General features: G+C 35.3%; 2 protein-coding genes across 2 annotated transcripts; one reads left to right on the top strand and one right to left on the bottom strand.

Annotated features, from left to right (window-relative positions):
* The first annotated feature begins 400 nt into the window (after window positions 1-400).
* LOC134267245 (DNA-directed RNA polymerase II subunit RPB4-like) lies at window positions 401-7,463 on the top strand. Its single transcript, XM_062749466.1, has 5 exons — window positions 401-527; window positions 5,761-5,818; window positions 6,125-6,247; window positions 6,729-6,824; window positions 7,262-7,463. Exons 1-5 carry the CDS (start codon window positions 449-451, stop codon window positions 7,338-7,340), a joined length of 435 nt encoding a protein of 144 aa, XP_062605450.1. The 5' UTR covers window positions 401-448; the 3' UTR covers window positions 7,341-7,463.
* A 3,897-nt stretch (window positions 7,464-11,360) lies between these two features.
* On the bottom strand, window positions 11,361-24,743 carry LOC134267256 (uridine 5'-monophosphate synthase-like). Its single transcript, XM_062749477.1, has 11 exons — window positions 24,565-24,743; window positions 23,447-23,545; window positions 23,062-23,223; window positions 22,035-22,138; window positions 15,930-16,101; window positions 15,684-15,815; window positions 14,896-15,029; window positions 14,547-14,676; window positions 12,401-12,485; window positions 12,004-12,102; window positions 11,361-11,742 (listed from the first exon to the last, which is right to left on the bottom strand). Exons 1-11 carry the CDS (start codon window positions 24,724-24,726, stop codon window positions 11,555-11,557), a joined length of 1,467 nt encoding a protein of 488 aa, XP_062605461.1. The 5' UTR covers window positions 24,727-24,743; the 3' UTR covers window positions 11,361-11,554.
* Between the last annotated feature and the right edge of the window lie 195 nt (window positions 24,744-24,938).

Raw genomic sequence — 24,938 nt, 5'->3', positions numbered from 1 at the left:
TTGTGATGCCTTATATATATAAAATCTGGGCCCAAATTGAAATATTTTGTACAACTTACTTACATGCTGGGATATGTGCATTACAATTTATGCTCTGCTTTTTTTTTTAAATTTCAGTCTTTTTTTGTAATTGCTAGTACACGTACAATGGTTCATCTAAATTATGCTTCTTTTTACCTCTGTAGGCCTATATATTTTACTAACTTTTATCTTTGTGTAAACATGTTAAAGTCGGTTAAAGAGCTATCACAGCTAAATTAATCTGTTATACTGTATAAACATGCCGACTATAAATAAAATTTTACTTGACTTACTTATAAAATTATCATACCGTGTCAAATAGTATGGGACTAAAGTTGGTACCCATAGTCCCTTTGGGCACGAATCCACTGTATACCGTTTTTGGTATTTAAATTCAAGCGCCTGTTTGATTGAGAATTGCAACATCATGGCGTCTGGATCTAGTGGTCCTCAAAATGTGACAGAGGCACCGGAGGAAGATGCCGCAGAATTACAGTTTCCTAAGGGTAATGAATGTGACCGAATTAAGATTTATTAGTACGGAAAATTTTACAGAATATCTTGATTAGTAACTCAATCTGGAGACGGGAAAATCGAAGAGGTGCACATGCGATTGTTTATGGCCTACCCACAGGGACTTGCTCCCGGCGTGTAATATTTATTAAAAAATCATATTACCGTAATAATAAAACTACACAAGGGGTAGCTTTATTTAGCCCCTTCCTCGCTTCAACTTTTTTCGTTATATTTTCTTATTTTAAAACTCAGACAAAAAGGATCTTTGACTAAATGATTTATACTAAGACCTTAGGTTGAAAAAACCCCAAAGCAGAGATGGAGCCTCTTCAATACACATTTCAGACTAAAAATAATTCAAACTCGCTTGATAGGACAGTTGGTATGTGTGCAGAAAGTGAAAACACATTCGGTTACCTCTTTTTTCCATATTTAAAACAACTGCTAATTGTAAATTTGAAAAAACCGCGTTCTAATTCCGTATTCGAATGTAAAACGCTGAGGTTACTTTCGCTTTCTGTCCATACCAACTGTCCTATCGAGAGAGTTTGGATTATTTTTTCATGAATGTGTTTTCAAGAGGCTCCAAGGGGGAAATTTCAGCATAAGGTCTTAGAATAATCATTTCTTGAAAGATTTTTGGCAGTGAGTCAGTAAAATACGGCAAAATATAACGATATAAGAGGTTGATCGAGGAAGGGGTCCAAAATGGCGTCCTCCCTTGTGTAGTTTTATTATTACGGTATATGATTTTTTTAATAAAGAATTATTACACGCCGGGAGCAAGTCCCTGTGGCCTACCTGAATTTTTATCAGTCAGACGCCCAATAAGCCAAATATTGAAAAATTCTACCCCCCTCTATATACAAATTAGCTGCAGATCTGTAGCTCTCCGAAAAAAATGTATATTGATAGACCAGAGAGCTACAGTGCCACCCATTGAAAAAACTGTATATTTATTGCGCAAAAAAAAGTGCGCTCGATTCTTGATTAATTTTTCCAAATTCTTACCTCAATTGCAAAAAACGGAAGATTTCAAAAAATTACTCTCTCCTCTTTATTTACCTACCTGTCAAGTTCTCTCTTAGTTGACATCTGAACGAAGCATATTGGACCGAATTATCTTTGAAACCAAAATGGCAGTATAAATAAGCGAAATGTTCAATGATTAGCAATATCAGGGCCAGGAGGACAAAAAACAACAATAATGAGTAATGTTTTGTTGTGGAAAAAGTCAAAGAATATGTTAGGAACACACGTTTCGTAATATTTTGAGATTACAGCTTTAAAAACATGGAGAAATAAATCGAGAACCGAGCGCATTTTTTTGTGCGCAATAAATATACAGTTTTTTCAATGGGTTCTCTGATAGCTCTCCGGTCTATCAATAATTTTTTTTTTCGGAGAGCTACAGATCTGCAGCTATAATATACAAATAAGTGTATTTATATGTAGAGCGAGTAGAATTTTTCGATATTTGGCTTATTGAGCGACTCATAGATAAAAATTCAGGTGCCTGTGGTACATTCATGGACCTTTAGTGTCAAGTTTCCTAAATCTTCAAGAAAGGAGACCGCAGCCAGCCTTCAAACTACCGTCCAATCTCCCTCACTTCAATTTGCTGCAAGATTGCCGAACATATTATACATAGCTCTATTATTACACACCTGGATGACCATAATGTATTATCAGATTCACAGCATGGTTTTCGAAAACGACGTTCCACTGAAACACAACTCATCCTGACCATAAATGACCTTGCTTCTGACCTCAACATGGGAGAGCAAACCGATGCCATCCTTCTGGACACACAAGGCGTTCGATAAAGTCCCACACAGGCGCCTCCTCCATAAACTACACCATGTTGGAGTACGAGGTAAATTGTTGAACTGGATTCAGGACTTCCTCTCAGATCGCACACAGGAAGTGGTACTAGACGGCTCCTCCTCCAGTAAGTGTCCTGTCACATCAGAAGTGCCCCAGGGAACAGTCCTTGGCCCCTTACTCTTCCTGGTGTACATCAACGACATGCCAGCCTGTATCCAGTCCCAATCCCGCTTGTTCGCAGACGACTGTCTTGTCTACCGGAGGATTAAGTCCATCGACGACTGTAAAGCCCTACAGGAGGACCTACAGAAACTCCAAGAGTGGGAGAGGAGATGGCTCATGCAATTCCATCCAGAGAAGTTAGAGGTCATTACCATCTCCAATAGGCGCAATCCAGTCCAATATGGCTACACCATCCAAGGCCACACCCTGCAGCATGTTAACAACGCTAAGTACCTAGGAGTGACCATCAATAGGAAACTGTCTTGGAACACCCACATTGACAGTGTCACCAAAAAGGCGAATCAGACCTTAGCCTTTCTCAGACGAAACATCAATATGTGTAACAAGGAGACTAAGGAGCAGGCTTACAAGACCTATGTCCACCCTACCCTAGAGTACACATCTACAGTCTGGGACCCCCACACTGCTCGTAACATCAATGCGGTTGAGATGGTACAACGACGTGCTGCTAGATTTGTGACTGGAATATACCATCGCACAAGTAGCGTATCAACTATGCTGAACGCACTTTCATGGGACACTCTGAAACTCCGCAGAAAAAGAGCAAAGGTCATCATGCTCTACAGGATTCATCACTGTCTTGTTGACATCCCACCATCAGAGTACCTGATACCCACTGGCAGTTGCACCCGAGGCCATATAAAAAGTTATCATCCCACATGCCAGATTACAAGCCTATCAGTACTCCTTCTTCACAAGCAGCATCAGGCTTTGGAACACGCTTCCAGCTGCAGTGTCCCAGGTAAACTCGCTTGAAGCCTTCAAGCAGAGCCTGGCAACAGTACAGTTCCTGTAAATACCTTGTTTTTAATTGTAAATACAGCGCCCTGTGTGTCACGATTGCGCCTTTTAAACCATAGTGCGAGTATACTCGAATATCGAGGGATGCACTTACAGCAGAAGAAGATCTAATACAATCACTAGATTTAGCTTCGTGGCTTAAATCACCTACATAACTTTATTTACCTACCTGAAGTAGCTAGCTGCTTTGTTTAGCTACTTGATCAAAATAACATTTGTTAATTTGCATTTCTTAATTATCGCAAGCCAGGGGTTTTGTGTCCATTTGAATGGACACAAAACTTGTGGCTTGCAACGATGGCATTTCTCAGGATTTGCAGTAAATCGCTCTTTTATGCAGTGAATGAGTGGTATTTTTTTTTCAACTTTAATCTCATCTAAAGACAATTCATGAACAAGAAGAGGGTAGTAGGGGCCATAGGGAGTTATGGAATAAGATTTAATTTTAAAAACTAAAGCTTCTTGAGATATTGCCCGGAATAAATGTTTTGCACACACTCAGAAAGTATGAAGTTATGACCTTGACCTTTGACCAAAACATAAACAGGAGTCTTCCTTAGGCCATAGGTAGTTGGGGTATATAATATCATTGCAAAAACCCAAAGGCTTCTCCAAATTTTGAACAGAAACAAATATGTTGAAACAGATTTTTTGAATTTATGAATCAGTAAGGATCTTCCTTAGACCATGGGGATTTTTTTTTTTTGGTTGTAAAATTTTTATTAGAAAAGCTCTAGGGCTTGGAAAAGAAAGTGTTGCAGACAGACAGAACTACAGATAGACAGACTGAAATTGGAAAACCCCTCTTTCAGCGGGGACAAAAAATCACTCCTTTTCCATGCAACTGCAATCAAAGTTCTAACAGTTTTGGGGCTATAGCCTATATACAACATTTAAAACAGTTACTCCTTGGAATAAAATAATAAAGAAGACCAGTTCCAGAGTTCTTGAAATCTTTTTTCCACTTTCAGTCATTTGGACTGACTGCCATAGGAAGTTTATCGGTCCAGACAGATTTCTATCAGTCCAACAAAATAATTAAATATAATTTTAAGAAAGATTAAAACTGTATTTGAATTTCATTATCATTACATTTTGCACCCTCCGTCAATACACACTGCCTACTTCATGCGAATTTGATCATCGTATAACAAATTTGATTTAATTCTTGTGGGAGGTCGATTTTCTTCATAAGTTTTAAATTTAGTTTGATTTTCTCACCTGGCTAATACCTTATCGCTGTCAAAAACTTGTTTAAACAATTAATCAATCATAGTTTGGTACTTGCGTTCATCGAAGAAGCCATTACGAGATACTGAAAAGCGTTTTAACAAATTATGATCGGTCGGTTACAGGGAATTCGTACGAAATTTAGTCATATTTTCGCAAGTTGCTTTCTCAACATCTGCCGGTCATTTGGACTGACACAGAACGTAAAGTTATCGGTCCTTGGTTGTTTTTATTGATCTTGCCAACAGGACCGAAAGATTTCAAGAACTCTGCAGTTCTGGATCACATGATAATTGATCTGGTTCATTCAAAATATGTACCTGGTATATATAAATCCATGCATCAAGTTTTTGTTTGTGTTATGTATCCTTGAAATGATCTGCTGATGATATCTAAGGTTATTGATTCTGTGGAATATGTGCATACCTTTACCTCATCAGCATTGAAAATAGCATATTGTGCTTCCTACCAATTCCAAAAAAGTTAGACAATTTGAAATTGTTCCAAATTAAATAAAACGTACTGGTGCTTAGTAGGGCTGTATCAATATATCGATATATTGATACGTATCGATATTCAAGAATCATATCGTATCGAAAAATAACTTCCAATACGTATCGGGTAGACATTTTTCTTCTAATTCTGTGAAAAAGATGGGAATTTTAATCACTAAACAGTATATTACATTTTTAAAAATTAAAACTGACCAATAAAATATAATCATTAAGGACATAGCACAACTTATATGATTATTACAAAATACATAGATAATTTTATTATAACATGCTGATTTTTCAGTCATTAAAAGTTTTAATTTGAAGTGTTATTAAAATGTAGTAGCATTGAGGCAAGAACTTTGAAATAGATTATAAAACACTTAGTTTTTATGAAATTCATGCATTTAATGACTTTAAAAGACCTTTTTGAATTGTGAATCCAATATATCATATCGCTTTAAAAAATATTGTATCGTATTGTATCGAAATGTTTTGCTCAATACACAGCCCTAGTGCTTAGTTTGTCACAGTGACGTCAGAGGTATGTGTAAATTTTGTTTCACTGATCCATGCCTAAGTACCAAATCCATATTTTGTAATAATGATAATATGACACTGTTTCCAGAATTTGAAAATGCAGAGACTCTTTTGATATCAGAAGTACAGATGCTGTTAGAACACAGGTAAGTCACAGTCAGGAAGATTTAATAGAGGTGTTAACTATTTCATTAATGCCATATATCGATTTAAATTTTAAAAATATCAAATTGACCTTTGGAGATCATGCTTCTGGATAATGATCAGAATTTCATATATTTTTTTTAATATTGAAGGCAGAAAGTGCCATTAATAAATTTGAGGAATTTTATTGATGGAACTTAGCTCTTCTGATTGAGTCATTGAGTGGGTAAGAGAATATGTAATAGATATTTGTCAAGTAATGCAGTTTTGTATTCTTATAACGTGTACCTTTGTTTGATGCTTTGTAGAAAAACCCAGAACGAGAGCGCAGAGGAGGAACAGGAATTGTCTGAGGTGTTCATGAAAACCCTGAACTACACGAGTCGATTCTCCAAATTCAAGAACAGAGAGACCATATCAGCTATTAGGAGGTGTGATGTCAGAACCTGTTGTATTGTACAAAATCTAAACATAATTATATTAATATAAAGTTATATTTTATCAATCTGTGAACATCTAAAGACGTAAAGTTGATTTAGAAAAATGGGAATCATTAGGAATCATTAGATATGCAGATTGTCTTATTGCTCTGTTTTCTTACTGATAGTGAAGAATAAGGCTGTAGAATGAAAGCTGTTAAGTCAGGATGACCTGTATCTTTATAAATTTTCTAAAATGTTGTAATTATGTAAAAATAAAGTAGCAGTAATTAACATGTAAGCATATCTTACATGGGGGGAATAATCAAAATACATATACCAATTCAATATGGAACACAGTCTGTTTAAGAATTGTCCCCCTTTGCATAGAATAAGTAATAATCATTAGATAGATCAACCACAGACTATGACAATTTAAGAGTAGATGGTGACATATAGTTACACAGTATTTACAGCTGATTTTTATTTACAGTGTGTTGATGCAGAAGAAGTTACACAAGTTTGAGTTGGCAGCCCTGGCCAATCTCTGTCCAGACAACGCAGAGGAAGCCAAGTCATTGATCCCAAGGTCAGTGACACGCCCACTAGCTCGTGTTTATTTATAGACATGTTCACATATATCATTATCAATGTGATATTGAGACACCTTCAGTTTGATGCCAAGCAATAATACACCAGATATGTTAAATTTTGCGAGGTCAAAATTCTGCAAATTCATTTTAGGTTTAAATTCCATCAAATCATTATGCAATGTTAAATACATGTATATATCTTGCTATGATAAATCTATCATTGATACATATATGCATAATTTTATATCTACAATTTATGTTTTTTCATCTGTAATTGATATACATATAAATTTATTTAGCTTTGATATCTATCATTGATTATGGTACATCATTTACGTATAAAATACAAGCAATTCCCAGATCTTTTAATTTCCCTTAAGTATAGCAAGATTTAATGTAACACATCATTAATTTAACCTTTAACCTTTGACAGTTTGGAGGGTCGATTTGAGGATGAAGAATTACAGCAGCTACTGGAGGACATCAAGACAAAGAGAAGCTTCCAGTACTGAGATCCGCGGACCAATCGATCAAGACTGTCAGGGCCGATACTCAAAATGGACTCATTTATTACAGCAAGGCAGCTGAAATCATTAATGGTTGTGTATATAGTATCTGAAGATGTCTTAATGTTCTGTTCATAGAAAGATATGTGATTCAGTGTCCTTTTCACAACTTTCCATTCATCTTTTCATTTTGTATGCATATAATAAGACAGTGGAAAACTAGACAGATTCCTGGGCAAGGAAATGATGAACACAATTTGTTTTGAACTGACAATTTTTTAAAAAATCTTGTTTAAGCTTGATATTAGGGCAATGTTGAATTGAAGTTTTGTACTTTTTAATTGCCCCAAAAAATATCAAAGCATTGTCAAAAAAAAAATTCAATTTTCACACAAATATGAGTATTTTTAGTCATTAAAAGAATGTTGAACATTTAGTGTTCTTTTTATATATACCTATATTAAAAAAGCAGCCTTTCAGCTCAGAACTGAAAGCTCTTGCTTTTCTGATCATGTGTATGTCCATCCATCCCTCTGTACACTTTTCACATTTCTTTCTGTTCAAGAATTAAAGTTCGCACAAAGCATCCTTTGATGAAGGGGAGTTTAAATTGTCAAATGATGGACCAAGCCCCCTTATAAGGGGTGATTATCATGAAAGGATAAAATTAGGGTGTGGTCATTAAAAAATCCTCTTCTCAAAAACAACGGGTCTTCCACGGGGTGCAGTGGTTGGAGTGTCTGCTCTTGAGTCACAAGATAAGGATAATAATGCAAGTAATTTAAAGGCAGGCTTATATAACCAATTTTTATCAGAAACACCAATGTGTGAATATTGTATTGACTGTTGAAGATGCTCATCATTATTTTTTTTGCTTGTCCAAAATATCCCTCTCCGAGAAATGTACTTTTCCAAACAATCCAAAATATTTATTGTGATCAAATTTATGTACTTGAATTATTTTTGTATGGTAGTCCCAAATTCCCAATCATGGACTAGGTATTAATATTCAAATATTTGAAGCAGTACATACTTTCATCGCAGCAACCAAACGTTTTACCAGATATTTGACACTGTCATGTATGTTACCCGGTACTTATGCCAACACTTTTTAACCGGTACTACATTGTATTTTTTTTCTCTCTGTACTCTTTTTAGGTCACCAAAACCACTGAGTATTGCTATCCGCACTATTTTATGCATCTTTGTGTAGTCTACTTGTGTGCGTCGTGTGTCGTGTGTTAACATTTGAACATTTTTCAGCTTCTTCTTATATTGAAATCTGTAGAAGGAGTAGCGTTTTTAAAGAATTTCACAGAAAATTCTATTTTTAGTAACCATGGCAACACCGTTCTCAAAATTAAAAACCAATTTCTATACAGCATCTATGGGTGGTAGGTGTGCCAAGTTATATTGAACAACAATTGTGAATTTCACAGAAAATTCTATTTTTAGTAACCATGGCAACACCGTTCATCGAAATCAAAAACCGATGCACTATTCTATGTATCTTAGTGTAGTCTACTTGTGTGCCAAGTTATATTGAAATCAGACCAAAACTGTAGAAGGAGTGGGGAAAATTCTATTTTTAGTAACAAACACCGTTCATCAAAATCAAAAACCGATAAAATTATCTGCAATTATATTGAAATCTTAGAAGGAGTAAAAAATCTTCTTTTTTACCATGGCAACACCGTTCATCGGACATCAAACAGTGTGCCAAATATTGAAATGTTGGTTTTAAAGGAATTTCATGAATGTAATGATGCATTTCTATGTATCTTAGTGTAGTCTACTTGTGTGCCAAGTTATATTGAAATCCAAAATTGTGAAAATTCATGGGCAACACCAGGGTCAGGTGTAGTCTACTTGTGTGCCAAGTTATATTGAAATCAGACCAAAACTGTAGTGCGTTTTTAGGAATTTCACAGAAAATTCGGTAACCATGGCAACACCGTTCATCGAAATCAAAAACCGATGCACTATTCTAGATTATATAGTGTGCCAAAATGCATTATTTCTTTTTCACAGAAAATTCTAGTTTTAGTAACCATCTTCTTCTCTGCTCTACTTGTGTGCCAAGTTATATTAAATATAGTAACTAAGCACATAGTTAACACCGTTCATCAAAATTAAAAACCGATAAGCATAAGTGCCTCTTCCAAATTTGTGAATTTTATGGCCCCAGGAATTTCACAGAAAATCATTTTTAGTAACCATGGTAACACCGGAAATCAAAAACCGGTTCTGGTGTGTGCCAGGGCAGGGCTCATCAAGCAGGCAAACTGTTGGCATGAATGTAGATTATATAGTGAAAATGCATTATTTCTTATGAAAATGCAATCTTCTTCTCTTCTCTGCTCCTGGGTATCAAATAAACTAACACATAAGTACATAGTTATGATGAGGGCAGGGCTCTAGAGTGCCTTCCTACAAAATTGTGAATTTTATGGCGCCAGGGTCAGGGGTTCTGGTGTTAGGGCGGGGCTATATTGATTATATAGTGAAAATGCATTTATTCTTTGAAAATCTTCTTCTCTGCTTCTGTGTATTAAATAAACTAATTAAGTACATAGTTATGATAAGCAAGAGTGCCTCCTACAAAATTGTGAATTTTATGGCCCCAGGGTTAGGGGTTCTGGTGTTAGGGCAGGGCTCTATTGATTATATAGTAAAAATACATTAATTCTTTTAAAATATTTTCCTTTGCTTCTGGGTTTTATGCCAATGATCCAAGTATATATATATTTATGATGAAGAAAGGTGCATCTAGCAAACTGGTTTTTTTATGCCCCCAGGGTCAGAGGGGGAGGGGGGTTACATAGTCTGAAAATAAATTAATGCTTTGAAATCTGCTCTTTGGTATTAATCAACTATTTTATGATAAAATTTGCAAAATTTTGAAAAACATGTATGTGGCCCATGGGTCAGTGGTTCCTTTAGGGTGAGGTGCACAACTGGGTATAAAGTGGAAGTGCATTTTCTCTTTGTTACTCTGATCTACCTCTGGGTATTAAGTAATTTGAGTAAGCATGCTAAGTTAATAATTATGATAAGCAATGGTGCCTCTTTCAAAATTGTAAATTGTGAATTTCATGGCCTCTGGTTTAAATCACGAACCAAATTTAATTGTTTGAAAGTTGTTACACAATACTCAGGTGACCTATAAGGCCCGTGGGCCTCTTGTTTTTTTTCTTGTTTCTTTGTTACTATGTTTGTCTATTTAGTTTCATACCTATATATTGTGTGTTCATCTTGACCTTGTAGGGAGAGGGCTAAAGTAGGCTTTGCCTGCTGCCCGATCCGATTCACTTTATGTGAATAAAATTTTGTATAAATAAAAAAAACAAGATAAGGAATTGATCCTTACGTCGAGGGTTCAAATCCCACTGTGGGAAGTGGAACCTGGTCCTTTGGATGAGACTGTATAAACGGAGGACCTGTGTCGCAGTAGGTGCTGGCACAAAAAAGACCCCTCACTGCTCAATGGCTCTAAGTGAAGAGTAAAGAACAAAAATTTGCAGCTCTCCACTGGCAGGTGGTGGCATCTCTATATGAGTGAATATTCTTGAGAGAGACACGTTAAACATCAATCAATCAAAAACCAAGGGGCCAGAAAATCTGAAACTGTTGTGAAAGCATCCTGGGGTAGTGTAGATTTTAATTAATCAAATCATGGTACCCAGGGTTAAGGTGGAGCCACAACTTTACAATGAAATATGGAGGGAAACCTTCTCAAGACCTGGGGGTAGAAAGGGGCAACAATCGGTATTACAAGAGGGGACATCTGGAAAAGAACAGCAGGGCCAGTTACTTCGGTGAGAATTGTGGCCAATGGGACTCTTGTTTAAGCTTATCATAGGGACAACCATCCAGTCTTGAGAAGACTTAGCCAGAAATTATTATAGGTACAATGAATAAACACCCCATTGCATTTAATTTTCTCCAGCTGAAACCATTTGTAATTATTGACCAAAATTGATTCTTGGAATCATATTTTGGGATGGTTTTTTCAAAACAGAGGCAAAGATATAATAATTTATAGAAGTCTACAGATATAGACAACAAATTCTGAACACATTTTTATAAATGAACTTGTAAATTGCAAGACTGTCTGGAGTAAGGATAGTCTTCTTTAGACCCATCAAATATTATAATCTGGTTATGAGTATGACTGGCACAAGTGAATATAATTATGTAGCAGTAGGTCACTTTAAAGTTCACTGTAATAGTTCTTGATAGGCATTGTATCCTGCTGATTGATACTGTATTGCCATAGCTACAGGATCAGTTGCCTTGGTGATGCCGCGCCCAACAATGATGACATCAGCACCATGTGACTTAACAGCCTCCTCAGGAGATGTATACTGCTGTCCCAAGTTGTCTCCCTTCGCATTCAGTTGCACACCTATAAAAGAAGAGAGTTTTTAAAGAGTCTGTTAAAACAGAACGGAAGAAAGACTTTGTTAATGTAACACTTAACATTCTTATCCTTGTGATAATCTGCCTCTGAATGATAAAACTGAAAAACTTATAATTGATCTTTGATCAAATCTACATGTACGTATCTTAAAAAACAAATACCTAATCCTAAATCATATTAATTTTTCATCCTGAAAGTAAATTTAACTTCAGTCGAAAGTAGATAGTATAATGTAAGGATACAAACCTGGCATCATATGGATGAGATCAGGGTCAGAGATCAATTTTGATTGACAGATGAATCCAACCACAAAGTCCTTGTGTCTCTCCGCCATACTAACCACAGCTTTAAAAACAATTTATGTACACATGTTGTTATCGCTATGCCAATGACAGATTATGGGTGTTTTTTTACATCAAAAAACAGAATTTTTAATTATTAATTTACAAAGTCATGACCTTGATTTTATGTGGGGTCATGGTCTTGAAATCTATATTAAAATCTATCAACAAGCTTTAAATTTTTTTTTTCATGCTGATCAAAAAAAGGTTTCCAATCCAGTACTTTTACAACATGTTTAACAACCATGTTGATGTATGTACATGAATAAAAGCTGCTGTGTTTCACCATTTTTAAATCTTACCTTTTGTGTAGTCATCTTTTGCTAAGCTGCCACTAGAACTCATTTCTGCTATTAGCAAACAACCCCTGTTTAATGGTAGACCAACCTACAAGGAAGCAGTTATCTGATTAAAAGCCTTGCATGGAAAGCCATCAACATGAAAATTTGTTGATTACACTCATATTTGACAGATTTAGCTACTTCAGAAGGCATGTTGGATAATGGGACCGTTCCATCAAATCTTTATCATTTTTATCTTCTGGTATATATAAACAAAAGCAAAATTTACAAAAAAATCGTTCATTTTTATTATTTCAGAATTAAGACCCTACATAGTCAATTCAATGGACAAGGATACAGATTACGCTTCTTTAATTTTTCACTTCATCCAAATCGTGTACTGTAAAATCACATATTTCCATGGGGTCAAATTTCTGAGGTTTGAGAAATATTGGTTTGTGGGTATTTGATTTTGTCGTTAGAGAAGTGCTGATTAGTTATGCATATGATTAACTTTTACATTTTGAGGTTGTCGTGAATTAGAGAATCTCTACATACATGTACCTTGAAAACAACGAAAATTAAACCATCACAAAAATTAGAGATTTCGCGGTATTCCATGAAGACTTAAATTGAGAATGTACAGTTTTTAGTACTCACCTCCTTGAGACCCTGTATGACCCCCTCCCTGGACAGTTTATAGTACTCACCTCCTTGAGACACTGTAGGACCCCCTCCCTGGACAGTTTATAGTACTCACTTCCTTGAGACTCTGTAGGACCCTCTCCCTGGACAGTTTTTAGTACTCACCTCCTTGAGACCCTGTATGACCCCCTCCCTGGACAGTTTATAGTACTCACCTCCTTGAGACCCTGTAGGACCCCCTCCCCAGACAGTTTTTAGTACTCATCTCCTTGAGACCCTCTAGGACCCCCTCCCTGGACAGTTTTTAGTACTCACCTCCTTGAGACCCTCTAGGACCCCCTCCCTGGACAGTTTATAGTACTCACCTCCTTGAGACTCTGTATGACCCCCTCCCTGGACAGTTTATAGTACTCACCTCCTTGAGACCCTGTAGGACCCTCTCCCTGGACAGTTTATAGTACTCACCTCCTTGAGACTCTGTATGACCCCCTCCCTGGACAGTTTATAGTACTCACCTCCTTGAGACCCTGTATGACCCCCTCCCTGGACAGTTTTTAGTACTCACTTCCTTGAGACTCTGTATGACCCCCTCCCTGGACAGTTTTTAGTACTCACTTCCTTGAGACTCTGTATGACCCCCTCCCTGGACAGTTTATAGTACTCACCTCCTTGAGACCCTTTAGGACCCCTTCCCTGGACAGTTTATAGTACTCACCTCCTTGAGACCCTCTAGGACCCCCTCCCTGGACAGTTTTTAGTACTCACCTCCTTGAGACCCTGTATGACCCCCTCCCTGGACAGTTTTTAGTACTCACCTCCTTGAGACTCTGTATGACCCCCTCCCTGGACAGTTTTTAGTACTCACTTCCTTGAGACTCTGTATGACCCCCTCCCTGGACAGTTTTTAGTACTCACCTCCTTGAGACCCTGTATGACCCCCTCCCTGGACAGTTTATAGTACTCACCTCCTTGAGACTCTGTATGACCCCCTCCCTGGTCAGTTTATAGTACTCACCTCCTTGAGACTCTGTTAGTGTATGACCCCCTCCCCTGACAGTTTATAGTACTCACCTCCTTGAGACTCTGTAGTGTACCCCCTCCCCTGACAGTTTATAGTACTCACCTCCTTGAGACCCTATATGACCCCCTCCCTGGACAGTTTTTAGTACTCACCTACTTGAGACTCTGTATGACCCCCTCCCTAGACAGTTTATAGTACTCACCTCCTTGAGACTCTGTATGTCCCCTCCCTGGACAGTTTTTAGTACTCACCTCCTTGAGACCCTGTATGACCCCTTCCCTGGACAGTTTATAGTACTCACCTCCTTGAGATCCTGTATAACCCCCTCCCCTGACAGTTTATAGTACTCATCTCCTTGAGACCCTGTATGACCCCCTCCCTGGACAGTTTATAGTACTCACCTCCTTGAGACACTGTATGACCCCCTCCCTGGACAGTTTATAGTACTCACCTCCTTGAGACCATGTACGACCCCCTCCTTGGACAGTTTTTAGTACTCACCTCCTTGAGACCCTGTATAACCCCCTCCCCAGGGACGGGGTGACAGTTAACGATGTCGGCCCAGGAACTGATCTTGTAGATTCCTCCCATGTACTGATGCTTTACCGTGTTTCCAATGTCTGCAAACTTCCTACAGAAAACAACAGGCCCATTACATGTATGACTGATCATGCATATCAAACATTTTCCTGTGTTGAAAGTTAAAGCAGTTATACCCTGAATATGAAAAAAAGATAAAGGAGGGTCAAGAAAATAGTATCATTACTCTTAATGCAAAGATAATTAAGAAATATCTAATTAGATCTTCATTAAATTACCTGATTATCTAATTAGAACTTCGTTAATTTACCTGTCCTCAAACAGTAGGAAGTTATGTTTTACGGCCAGATCTGTCAGTGAGTGGATAAATTTCTCGGAGAAATCTGTGACGATGTCCACGTGAGTCTTCGCTATACATATATAAGGTCCAACAGCATCCAACAACTGAATGATTAAAAATACATAGGATCCTTACTGTCTCATACTTATACAGTATACTTAAATGTTATCTTCACATACTTAAGTTTTTATAACAATTACTTTAGGTAGTGATGTTATATGTTTTACCTTTAATACTGTAAATCACTTTTTATTCGCGAGAATTTTATTTTCGCGTTATTACGCGAGACGAAATGCTAGCAAAAATATCATTCTCGCGTATAATAGAATTCCTTAAGATTACATAGAGCAATGACAACACTTCGTGAAAATTTTGTCTCGCAAATAAAGAGTCAATGACTATCTCGCGAAAATAAGGTGTCGCAAAAATTAAGTGATCTACAGTATTTCTTCTGAGATACTGTATTATTTGAGACATCTTTAATTCAAATTACTAAAGTTTGGAATCATTCCAAGACTACTAATTTTCATGATGGAGGCAATACTCTACACAAATACAGAGGTGAATAATTGGCTCATGACGAGAAGTATTTGCCCGTAATAGAAGGTCATTAAACTTAAGGATGTTTCTTACTTGCAAATAAAAGCTGGTTTACAGAGGTGAGATCAAGACCTAAAGCAACAGCCAAGATATTTATCTGTGTAATCTCCACAGCTTTAAGTTTTTATTACTAGGTAGCAGTATTAACTGTTACTTACCTTTAATATTTCTTCTGAGGTAGTGAGATCAACAGAAATAGCCAGGTTACTTTTCTTTTTGTCCATTATTTCATACAATCCACGAAGAACAGCATTTTTGCACATTTTCATTTTGTCTGCGTAACTAAAGACCTGAAACATTTCAAGACAGGTAGTTTAACTAAAAAAAAGAAATTAATAAAAATTTCAGAATTTGCTGATGTGTTTGTAAAGGTGAAGCTAAATTGGTTAAATTTTTTTGCGTACTGTAAATTTTGTTTTCTTGTTTGGATCTGGTACAATTTTCTCTGAGCCATTTGTCGGAGTTTCCCCGTCGAATCTGTTCTCCTCGATAAATCTTCTGGTCCTCTCTACGATGCTTTTATCTAACTTTCCGTGAGATTCCAACACTTCTAGTACTGTTGTCAAAGTACAAACACTGACCAAACAAAAAAAAAGAACATGTATGTTATGGAAAAATCAAACAATATACATGTACATGTAAAACTGCATATTTATCATTTTTTAAAAAATCTAATTTGATCATTTGGTTAATATTTAGCCAGGATATTTGACATTAGCAAGGATATCTAACATATGCTAGGATATTGATATAGCAAGGATATCTAAAGAGGAAAAGTCAAAAAGTACACAAATTGGCCTGATTTCAAAAAAGGACAGTCTTGCCCCTGGATATATCTACAGACTATATATCTTTACAGAACAACTTTCTTTTTTCAATATCTCTTTCATATTTTCTGTAAGAGGTCTTCAAAATAGCATATGTATATAGCCGAATTTCGTACATTTTACGGAACCTCATAATGACGTGAATTTTAACACTTCTGAGATCTCATAAATAAAATGGTAAATATTTATTAATTTATGAGAATTTGACAAAAACGTGTTTTACAATATATTACAGATAGTACATGTACTTTAATATTTTGTTAATAAAAGATAATTTAAAAATAAAGTCAGGTATAAACAAGCTTAGGTACATGTACAAGTGAAAATGACAGCGTGCCCGTTTAGCGCCTGTGTGTTTATCGCGGTACACGTAAATAATTAGATACATTGTAACGTTTCTTTATGGACATTGATAATGTTTTAAAATAATAAATCTATCAATAATTTACACAAAGTTTATGCATTTGATATTTTAATCAACCTGCATATGTATATCCAAGTCCAGGAACGTGGCAACGGGGGGGGGGGGGGGGGGGGGGGTTAAATGTTAAAATAAAAATAGGCACCACATATAACGTAGAGAACAAGTGCTGCGTTTAATGTTTAATCCTCATATGTAAGACAGTCCCGGTGTTCCATACACATTCACCAACAAAGAAAGAGGTACCGCGTGATATTTTATGCATGGACTTGTGAAAATATTCTTTTTCTCAAAGCAATCATCCTTATGTTTTAGCAAAATGTTATCACAATCATCAATTCAAAGTTTTTAGAAAAAAATAATGGATTTATTTTAACTAATCAATACAGTGTGTTTATTGACAATCACAAGACAGGGTTATGAAGTTTCATTTTTGCCTGTCATCTTTCTGCTTTTCAACATTTTCAACTACCGGGTATTTTCGACACTTGTGCATTTTCGAGCAATACCTATACTTCGTTGAACGAATACTTCCGAGAGCAGCATTAGCAAACCTCTAATGCAAGAATGCCGCTTAATCAGGGGCAGATCCAGGGCCGGTGCCTCGGGTGTGCGCACCCCCTCCCCCTTTCAAATTTTTAAAACAAGATTTACTATACTAAAAACACATTAAAACCAAGTTTCCTTATTCTGTGGGTGTGTGTGTTTGTGAATTTAACCCTAGCACAGGGTGTCCTAATTTTTTTTATCTTGAATTATTCATTACATAGCGATCTATCGAAATATCACAATTTTATTTGGGGACAGACCTGCCCTGAAAGACTTCTAGGACAAATGTATTTTCTAAATGTCACTTTTTTCGGGAAATTGTTCTCTCCTACAAGTCATTTTTTTTTGTCAAAGTAAATACATCCTATGATGAGCGATATCGGAAACTAGTTTTTTACCACTCTTTTATAACATATATCATTATTATTCATACATTAAACACAGAATAGAAACAATTCATCCTTTTTGAGATTATTCTGATAATAAATTGATAAATTCATTATTTATGTAAAGGCCGGCTAAATATTACAGTATTCCTATTACATATTATGTTTTTTTTTTTACAGAATGCTTATTTTGTTTGTCAGTAATAGACACCCCCAACCCTAAAGCATACACATGGAAAACGAGGCTACAGACTTGGGCTGGCATACGTATTTAAAAATCACGATTTAATGAATATATTGGGCCATTTACTAAGAATATTTTTTAAAAAGCATAATCTACATATTGAAATATTAGTGCCCCCTCCTTCACTCTCGCTCTCTGAAACATTCTGTCTACCTTTTGATATTCAGACTAAATGAAAAATATCAATGTCCGAGCAAAATATAAACATAATAAAGTGCCGCGCCACAGCATGATACGCCCGTCAAAAAATTACAATTTTCTTGAACAGTTTAGGTGCAAGAAAATCACATCAACCTTGATTCTAAGATTTTGATGATTTTTCCATTCCTTAAAATATTTATCCATCCCCTGTGATGTAGGCATCAATTATAATAAATATTACATCACTGATAGATTTCTGTGCTGGTTGTGTTATTGTCAAATGCCCATCATCAAATTAGTCTTAACAACTTAATCTATACCAAATTAATTTTGAAAGAAAAGGCTGGTCATCAAATGACATATGTTATAAACTGACCAGCAGTTCTTCTGTCTAATCCCCAAAGGGGCTGCTTAATCAGAGCGACTGAGACAGCTACCCTTCCTACATTGAACTCATTAATTAATCTTTAACTGGATGCTTGTCTACTCATTACTACCAAGAGATGAATGGGTCTGCACTATCTACTATAATTCTTTTTTAAAAACATATAAAATACTCTCAGATTTTTTTTTTTTTTTTTGGTTGAGATTTAATGTCCGACAGGTTTTAGTATGTAATTCATATGGACATGCTGATTCAACTCCACCCCATAAATTAGTTTTTAAATTAATAATATTACATATATCAGATTAGTCTATTATGCAATATCAAATTAGTTTTAATTACTTTTCATCAAATTCATTTCAAAACTTAAGCTAGTCAACAAGAGCTATTTTTAATCAAACAGGCTTACCCATTTGCCCAATTCTCAAGGGATATAGATAACGCCAATGCTCTGTCGGTTAGCTCCTTGCACTCAAAACCCATTAATTTCTCTCTAATTTGACATGCAATTTTCTGTTATCAAAATTCTTCTTGACCAGTGCTTGATAATTACACTCATGGGAGACATGGGATTTCTCTAACATACATTATATTTGTTTTAGATTGCTGTCAAGTATATGCTTAAAAAAAATAAGTATTTTCTTGATTTAACACTTTTTTAATAAGAACAGTGCAATACTCTTACATTATTTGGGATGTGTAAATGAATAGTAAAAAGACACATTTTTTTTTAAAAATTCACTTAAATTAAAGGTCACAGTGACCTTAAAATAGGTCGCAACACACCTTCTACCTAAGATGCATAAACTGGCCAAGTTTGATGATTGTAGGTCTTATGGTTTTCTAGTTATGGGCCGGAAAGGATTTTTCCATATTTGGCTATAACTTCTTAATTAAAGGTCAGAGCGACCTACTTTTTGTGCGCGACACACCTTCTACCCAAGATGCATCAGATGACAAAGTTTGATAATCCTAGGCCTAGTAGTATTAAAGTTATGAGCCGGAAACGAAAAAGCTAACAGACAGACGGACAGACGGACGGACACGAAGCCTATAACATAATACGTCCCGTCTTAAGACGGGCGTATAAAAAGATTCAGTAAACATATACATCTGACCTGTATTTAGCTATGTAGACATTTAAAAAATTAATCGCTCGCGATCTACCCGATGCGTGATAATGATTATGTAACACACAGTCTCAGAATATATTGAATACATGTAAGTCTATGTACTAACTTTAAATAGTAATAATGTTATTTATTTAAATTTTAAACATTTTTTTAATATCTAGAGTTATTGATCTTCAATCATCACGAGTACAAAGAAATGAAGTTCCCTAAAAAGTCTGACGTCATTTTCTGCACATTGTGACGTCACGAGAAAAAAATTGACGACTTGTCAAATGTTGAAACAAAAAACCAAAACAAATAGACCTATTCTGGTTATAACCTGGCTACTTTGGAGGGCTTCAGTTAAACAATGGTTAAGAACAGACAGGCAGATGTGGAAAGCATAGACTAACGCGAATACATTTCTATTTTTTTAATGTTTTTAATTGAACAAAGAACTGGGGTATTAAAATCTGTTTAGCCTACACTATTTACCGTGCATACTGCATAAATAAATTACAATTAAAAAGCCAACATCCGGTTTGGCTAAAACTACCCACCCCTGCATTGACGTAGTCGAGTAGATACGGAAACCACAAATGGTTTTTAAGAAAACGATGATTAATTTTTTAAGAAATTCACAGGCCGTATATTGTACTTTCTGACTTTTGTTCTTTAGCTAGGATATCTGATAATAGCAATGATATGTAACATCAGCTAGGATATCTGATAATAGCAAGGATATCTAATATTAGCTAGGATATAGGATAATAGCAAGGATGTCTAATATTAGCTAGGATATCTGATAATAGCAAGGATATCTAATATTAGCTAGGATATCTGATAATAGCAATGATATCTAATATTAGCTAGGATATCTGATAATAGCAAGGATATCTAATATTAGCTAGGATATCTGATAATAGCAAGGATATCTAATATTAGCTAGGATATCTGATAATAGCAAGGATATCTAATATTAGCTAGGATATCTGATTATAGCAAGGATATTTGATATTAGCTTGGATATCTGATAATAGCAAGGATATCTAATATTAGCTAGGATATCTGATTATAGCAAGGATATTTGATATTAGCTTGGATATCTGATAATGGCAAGGATATCTAACATTATGTGGAAACAAATCTTCAAAATTTCAATGAGGATACCAATGTCATTATAGTGGTGATCAAAAATTCAAATTTCAAAAAGCCACTTTTTTTCATAAACTTGGAAAATGTTCTCCAAAACTCTATTTAGGATTGTCCCTCTCATTCTGATAATGGCAAGGATATCTAACATTATGTGGAAACAAATCTTCAAAATTTCAATGAGGATACCAATGTCATTATAGTGGTGATCAAAAATTCAAATTTCAAAAAGCCACTTTTTTTCATAAACTTGGAAAATGTTCTCCAAAACTCTATTTAGGATTGTCCCTCTCATTCTACATGTAAAAGCTTCCAACTTCGTTGTAGCTATGATACATCTCTTTCTAAAATGTTTACCCTTGAAGGGTTTCATTAATATTTAGTACCTATAAAGTTTTATGCCTATTCACCAATATTCAGTACCTATGTAGTGTTGTACCTATTCATTGATATTTAGTACCTATGAAGTGTTGCACCTATTCATTGATATTTAGTACCTATGTAGTGTTGTACCTATTCATTGATATTTAGTACCCATGAAGTGTTGTACCTATTCATTGATATTTAGTACCAATGAAGTGTTGTACCTATTCACCTTTATTTAGTACCTATGAAGGGTTATGCCTATTCCTTGATATTCAGTACCTATGAAGTGTTATGACTATTCATTCATATTTAGTACCTATGAAGTGTTATGACTATTCATTGATATTTAGTACCAATGAAGTGTTGTGCCTATTCATTGATATTTAGTACCTATGAAGTGTTATGACTATTCATTGATATTTAGTACCTATGAAGTGTTATGTCTATTCATTGATATTTAGTACCTATGAAGTGTTATGACTATTCATTGATATTTAGTACCTATGAAGTGTTATGACTTAGTACCTATGAAGTGTTATGACTATTCATTGATATTCAGTACCTATGAAGTGTTGTGCCTATTCCTTGATATTTAGTACCTATGAAGTGTAATGACTATTCATTGATATTTAGTACCTATGAAGTGTTGTGCCTATTCACTGATATTTAGTACCTATGAAGTGTTATGACTATTCATTGATATTTAGTACCTATGAAGTGTTATGCCTATTCACTGATATTTAGTACCTATGAAGTGTTATGACTATTCATTGATATTTAGTACCTATGAAGTGTTATGCCTAGATATTTAGTACCTATGAAGTGTTGTGCCTATTCATTGATATTTAGTACCTATGAAGTGTTGTGCCTATTCATTGATATTCAGTACCTATGAAGTGTTATGACTATTCACTGATATTTAGTACCTATGAAGTGTTATGCCTTTTTTCTTCAGAGCTGTTTGTCCACCTTGTTCCCTGTCCAGTAGAACTACAGCGTCAGTAACTCTTACTGATATTGACTGAAGGGTCTGAAAAAGTCAAAATACACCAGAAATGTTACTTTACATCTGAAAATATTAATTCTTACCCAGTAACTAATTATTCTTAGTATCTAAACTTAAAATTATCAATGCTTACCCAGTAGTTCAAAATTCTTAGAATCTGATAAATGTAAGTTCTTATGCAATAACTCAATAATCGCAAATTCAACTTGTAAATGATAATATAGTGGTACAACGCTTCTTGCCTGGACAGTTTTGGTAAAGCGGCCTCACCTGAATGGTTTTAGTATAGCGTGTCTCACCTGAACAGTTTTGGTATAGGGTGCCTTAGCTGCAGATCTGTAGCTCTCCGAAGACATATTTTGATGGACCGGAGAGCTACAGTGCCACCCATTGAAAAAACTGTATATTTATTGCGCACAAAAAAGTGCGTCCGGTTCTTGATTAATTCTTCCAAATTCTTACCTCAATTGCAAAATATGGAAGATTTTAAACATTCCTTTCTCCTCTATCAAGTACTCTCGTAATTGACATCTGAACGAAGCATATTGGACCGAATTATCTTTGAAACCAGAATGGTAGTATAAATAAGCGAAATGTTCTATGATTACAATATCAGGGTTAGGAGGACTATTAACAACAATTATGAGGAATGTTTGGTTGCGGAAACAGCAGAAGAATTTGTTCAGAATACACGGTTAGTAATGTTTTGAGATCACAGTTTAAAAACATGGAGAAATAAATCGAGAACTTTTTTGTGCGCAATAAATATACAGTTTCTTCAATGGGTGGCACTGTAGCTCTCCGGTCTATCAATCTATTTTTTACGGAGAGCTACAGATCTGCAGCTAAGGGCGCCTCACCTGAACAGTTTTGGTATAGTGCGCCTCACCTGAACAGTTTTGGTATAGTGCACCTCACCTGAACGGTTTTAGTATAGCTTGTCTCACCTGAACTGTTTCCATGACAGAGCCACCACTAGTTACCACGTCCTCCACGATCAGACAGCTCTCTCCCTCCCTGTAGTGACCCTCCACCATCTTCTTTGTACCATAATCTTTTGCCTCTTTTCTGCGAATTAACATCGGCACATTGTGGTGAACAGAGAAGCACTGAAATGTAGTTTTTAATATAATTGAAAAGAGGAGCAACATAAAAAATAGTTTTCTAACTCTTAACTTGCAGTATACTATGGAATTGCTTAAATCCATTGGGTCAATGTACATGCACAAGCAGAATTTTATTTGTTCCTTATCATGGGTATGTAAAAATGACGTTAACTTTTTCCATAGTATATTTTTTAAATCTCTTTCAATCAAGTTTGTAACTCCATACTGTAGCTATTGGAAGTGCTGTGTACGGAACGCCGCAGACAGAGTCAAAACGACAGTCAGCTGATTTAGCCACCTCCCATGTCAATTCCGATACTTCATTCTAAAGGGAGAGAAGAATCAAGTTTATAAATAATGTAATAGGAATCCAATAAAGTTCCAGTCATTGTAATAAAAAGGTACCAGGCACTCTGTTCCATAAACAGGTACATTCCATATTTTGTTTTGTAAAAGTACTTATCATTTTTATATATTCCTAATTAATAAGTGGACTTAGAATTCACTAAATAATTGTAATAAAGAATGTAAAACAGTTCAAAACATGTAATTACTGTAAATCACGTTTTATTCGCGAGAACTTAATTTTCGCGTAATTACGCGAGACAAAGAGCTCGCGAAAATTTCATTCTCAAGTTTAAAAGTATTCCTTATGATTATATAGAGGAAAAACAACAAATTCGTGAAAATTATGTCAGGCTAATAAAGAGTCAATGTCTATCTTGCGAAAATAAGGTGTTGCGCAAAAATTTAGTGATCTACAGTATATGTTTCAGGGTAATATATATAAATTGTACAAGTGTAAATGTACATTTTTATAAAATGCTGTGAAAAGGGGAATAACTCTTTCAAAGTATGCATAGAAAGAATGTATTGTGAATTCATGAGTAATTTGTATGTGTAAAGAATTTTCATTTTGATTTATATATAAAATTGTACTCATATTACTTACATGTATATGAAATGTATATTTACAGCATTATCTATTCTCCAGATACCTAAAAATAATAAATCACCAAAACACGAACCCGTCGGTATCATATGGTCTTATTTATCATCCATACATGGCCTCTTTTACAATTGAAATCTTAAGAAATCTATCTTTTAACACAGGTACTTGCCAAAGGGTCTTGGTTTATAAATATGAATGTTTACATTTATTTATACATATTTATAAACCAAGACCCAACTACCTGTGTCTTTTAAATGTAAATGTCCAAGTTAATTCACTTACACAGCTGTGTGTGAACTCATTGCTATCAATCATGCAAAATCTTAGCCTGTAAATTTATGTAATATAGCAAATTTATTATAGAATGTCAGTTGTCTTTTTGAGAGACTTACCAAAAGAGAGGGATATGACACAATGACACGCAAATCAAAATATACTGGAGAATCAATGCCACTTTTCAACTTAAAATTTCCAAACTTCACAGCCTCTACTTTATAGAGTTCTAATATTAATGATTCTTTTCTACTATTTAACGATTTCTCATTTGCCGCCATGCTGTTCGTTGTAAATAAGTTCGGGTTCGGTATGAAAGGAAATGGTGTAAAACTAGGAATTGTAAAAGAAATGAAAAATTGAGTTTGTCATGAAAAATACTCGTTATATAATGATATGAACTAAAATGTATTTTGTTGCAGTGAATTTAAGTTTGTAATATTTTGCATTCTCTGAAATTACTGAGTAAAGCAACAGTGAAGCAAAAATCTTT

The sequence above is a fragment of the Saccostrea cucullata genome, unplaced genomic scaffold (genome assembly GCF_032062105.1).
Source record: "Saccostrea cucullata isolate Sc308-1 unplaced genomic scaffold, CSIRO_AGI_Scuc_v1 ctg1734, whole genome shotgun sequence".
NCBI classification, from domain to species: Eukaryota; Metazoa; Mollusca; class Bivalvia; order Ostreida; family Ostreidae; genus Saccostrea; species Saccostrea cuccullata.
Note: the sequence above shows the minus strand (reverse complement) of the source record. Positions and strands in the feature narration are given on the sequence as shown.

Excerpts from the sequence above, each read along its gene's own strand:
- LOC134267245 (XM_062749466.1), top strand. The coding sequence starts at position 449 with ATGGCGTCTGGATCTAGTGGTCCTCAAAATGTGACAGAGGCACCGGAG. Across the intron at positions 5,819-6,124 it reads CAGATGCTGTTAGAACACAG|AAAAACCCAGAACGAGAGCG; the intron begins GTAAGTCACAGT and ends GATGCTTTGTAG. Across the intron at positions 6,248-6,728 it reads ACCATATCAGCTATTAGGAG|TGTGTTGATGCAGAAGAAGT; the intron begins GTGTGATGTCAG and ends TTTTATTTACAG.
- LOC134267256 (XM_062749477.1), bottom strand. The coding sequence starts at position 24,726 with ATGGCGGCAAATGAGAAATCGTTAAATAGTAGAAAAGAATCATTAATA. Across the intron at positions 14,677-14,895 it reads TTCCTACTGTTTGAGGACAG|GAAGTTTGCAGACATTGGAA; the intron begins GTAAATTAACGA and ends TGTTTTCTGTAG. Across the intron at positions 11,743-12,003 it reads TCTCATCCATATGATGCCAG|GTGTGCAACTGAATGCGAAG; the intron begins GTTTGTATCCTT and ends CTTCTTTTATAG.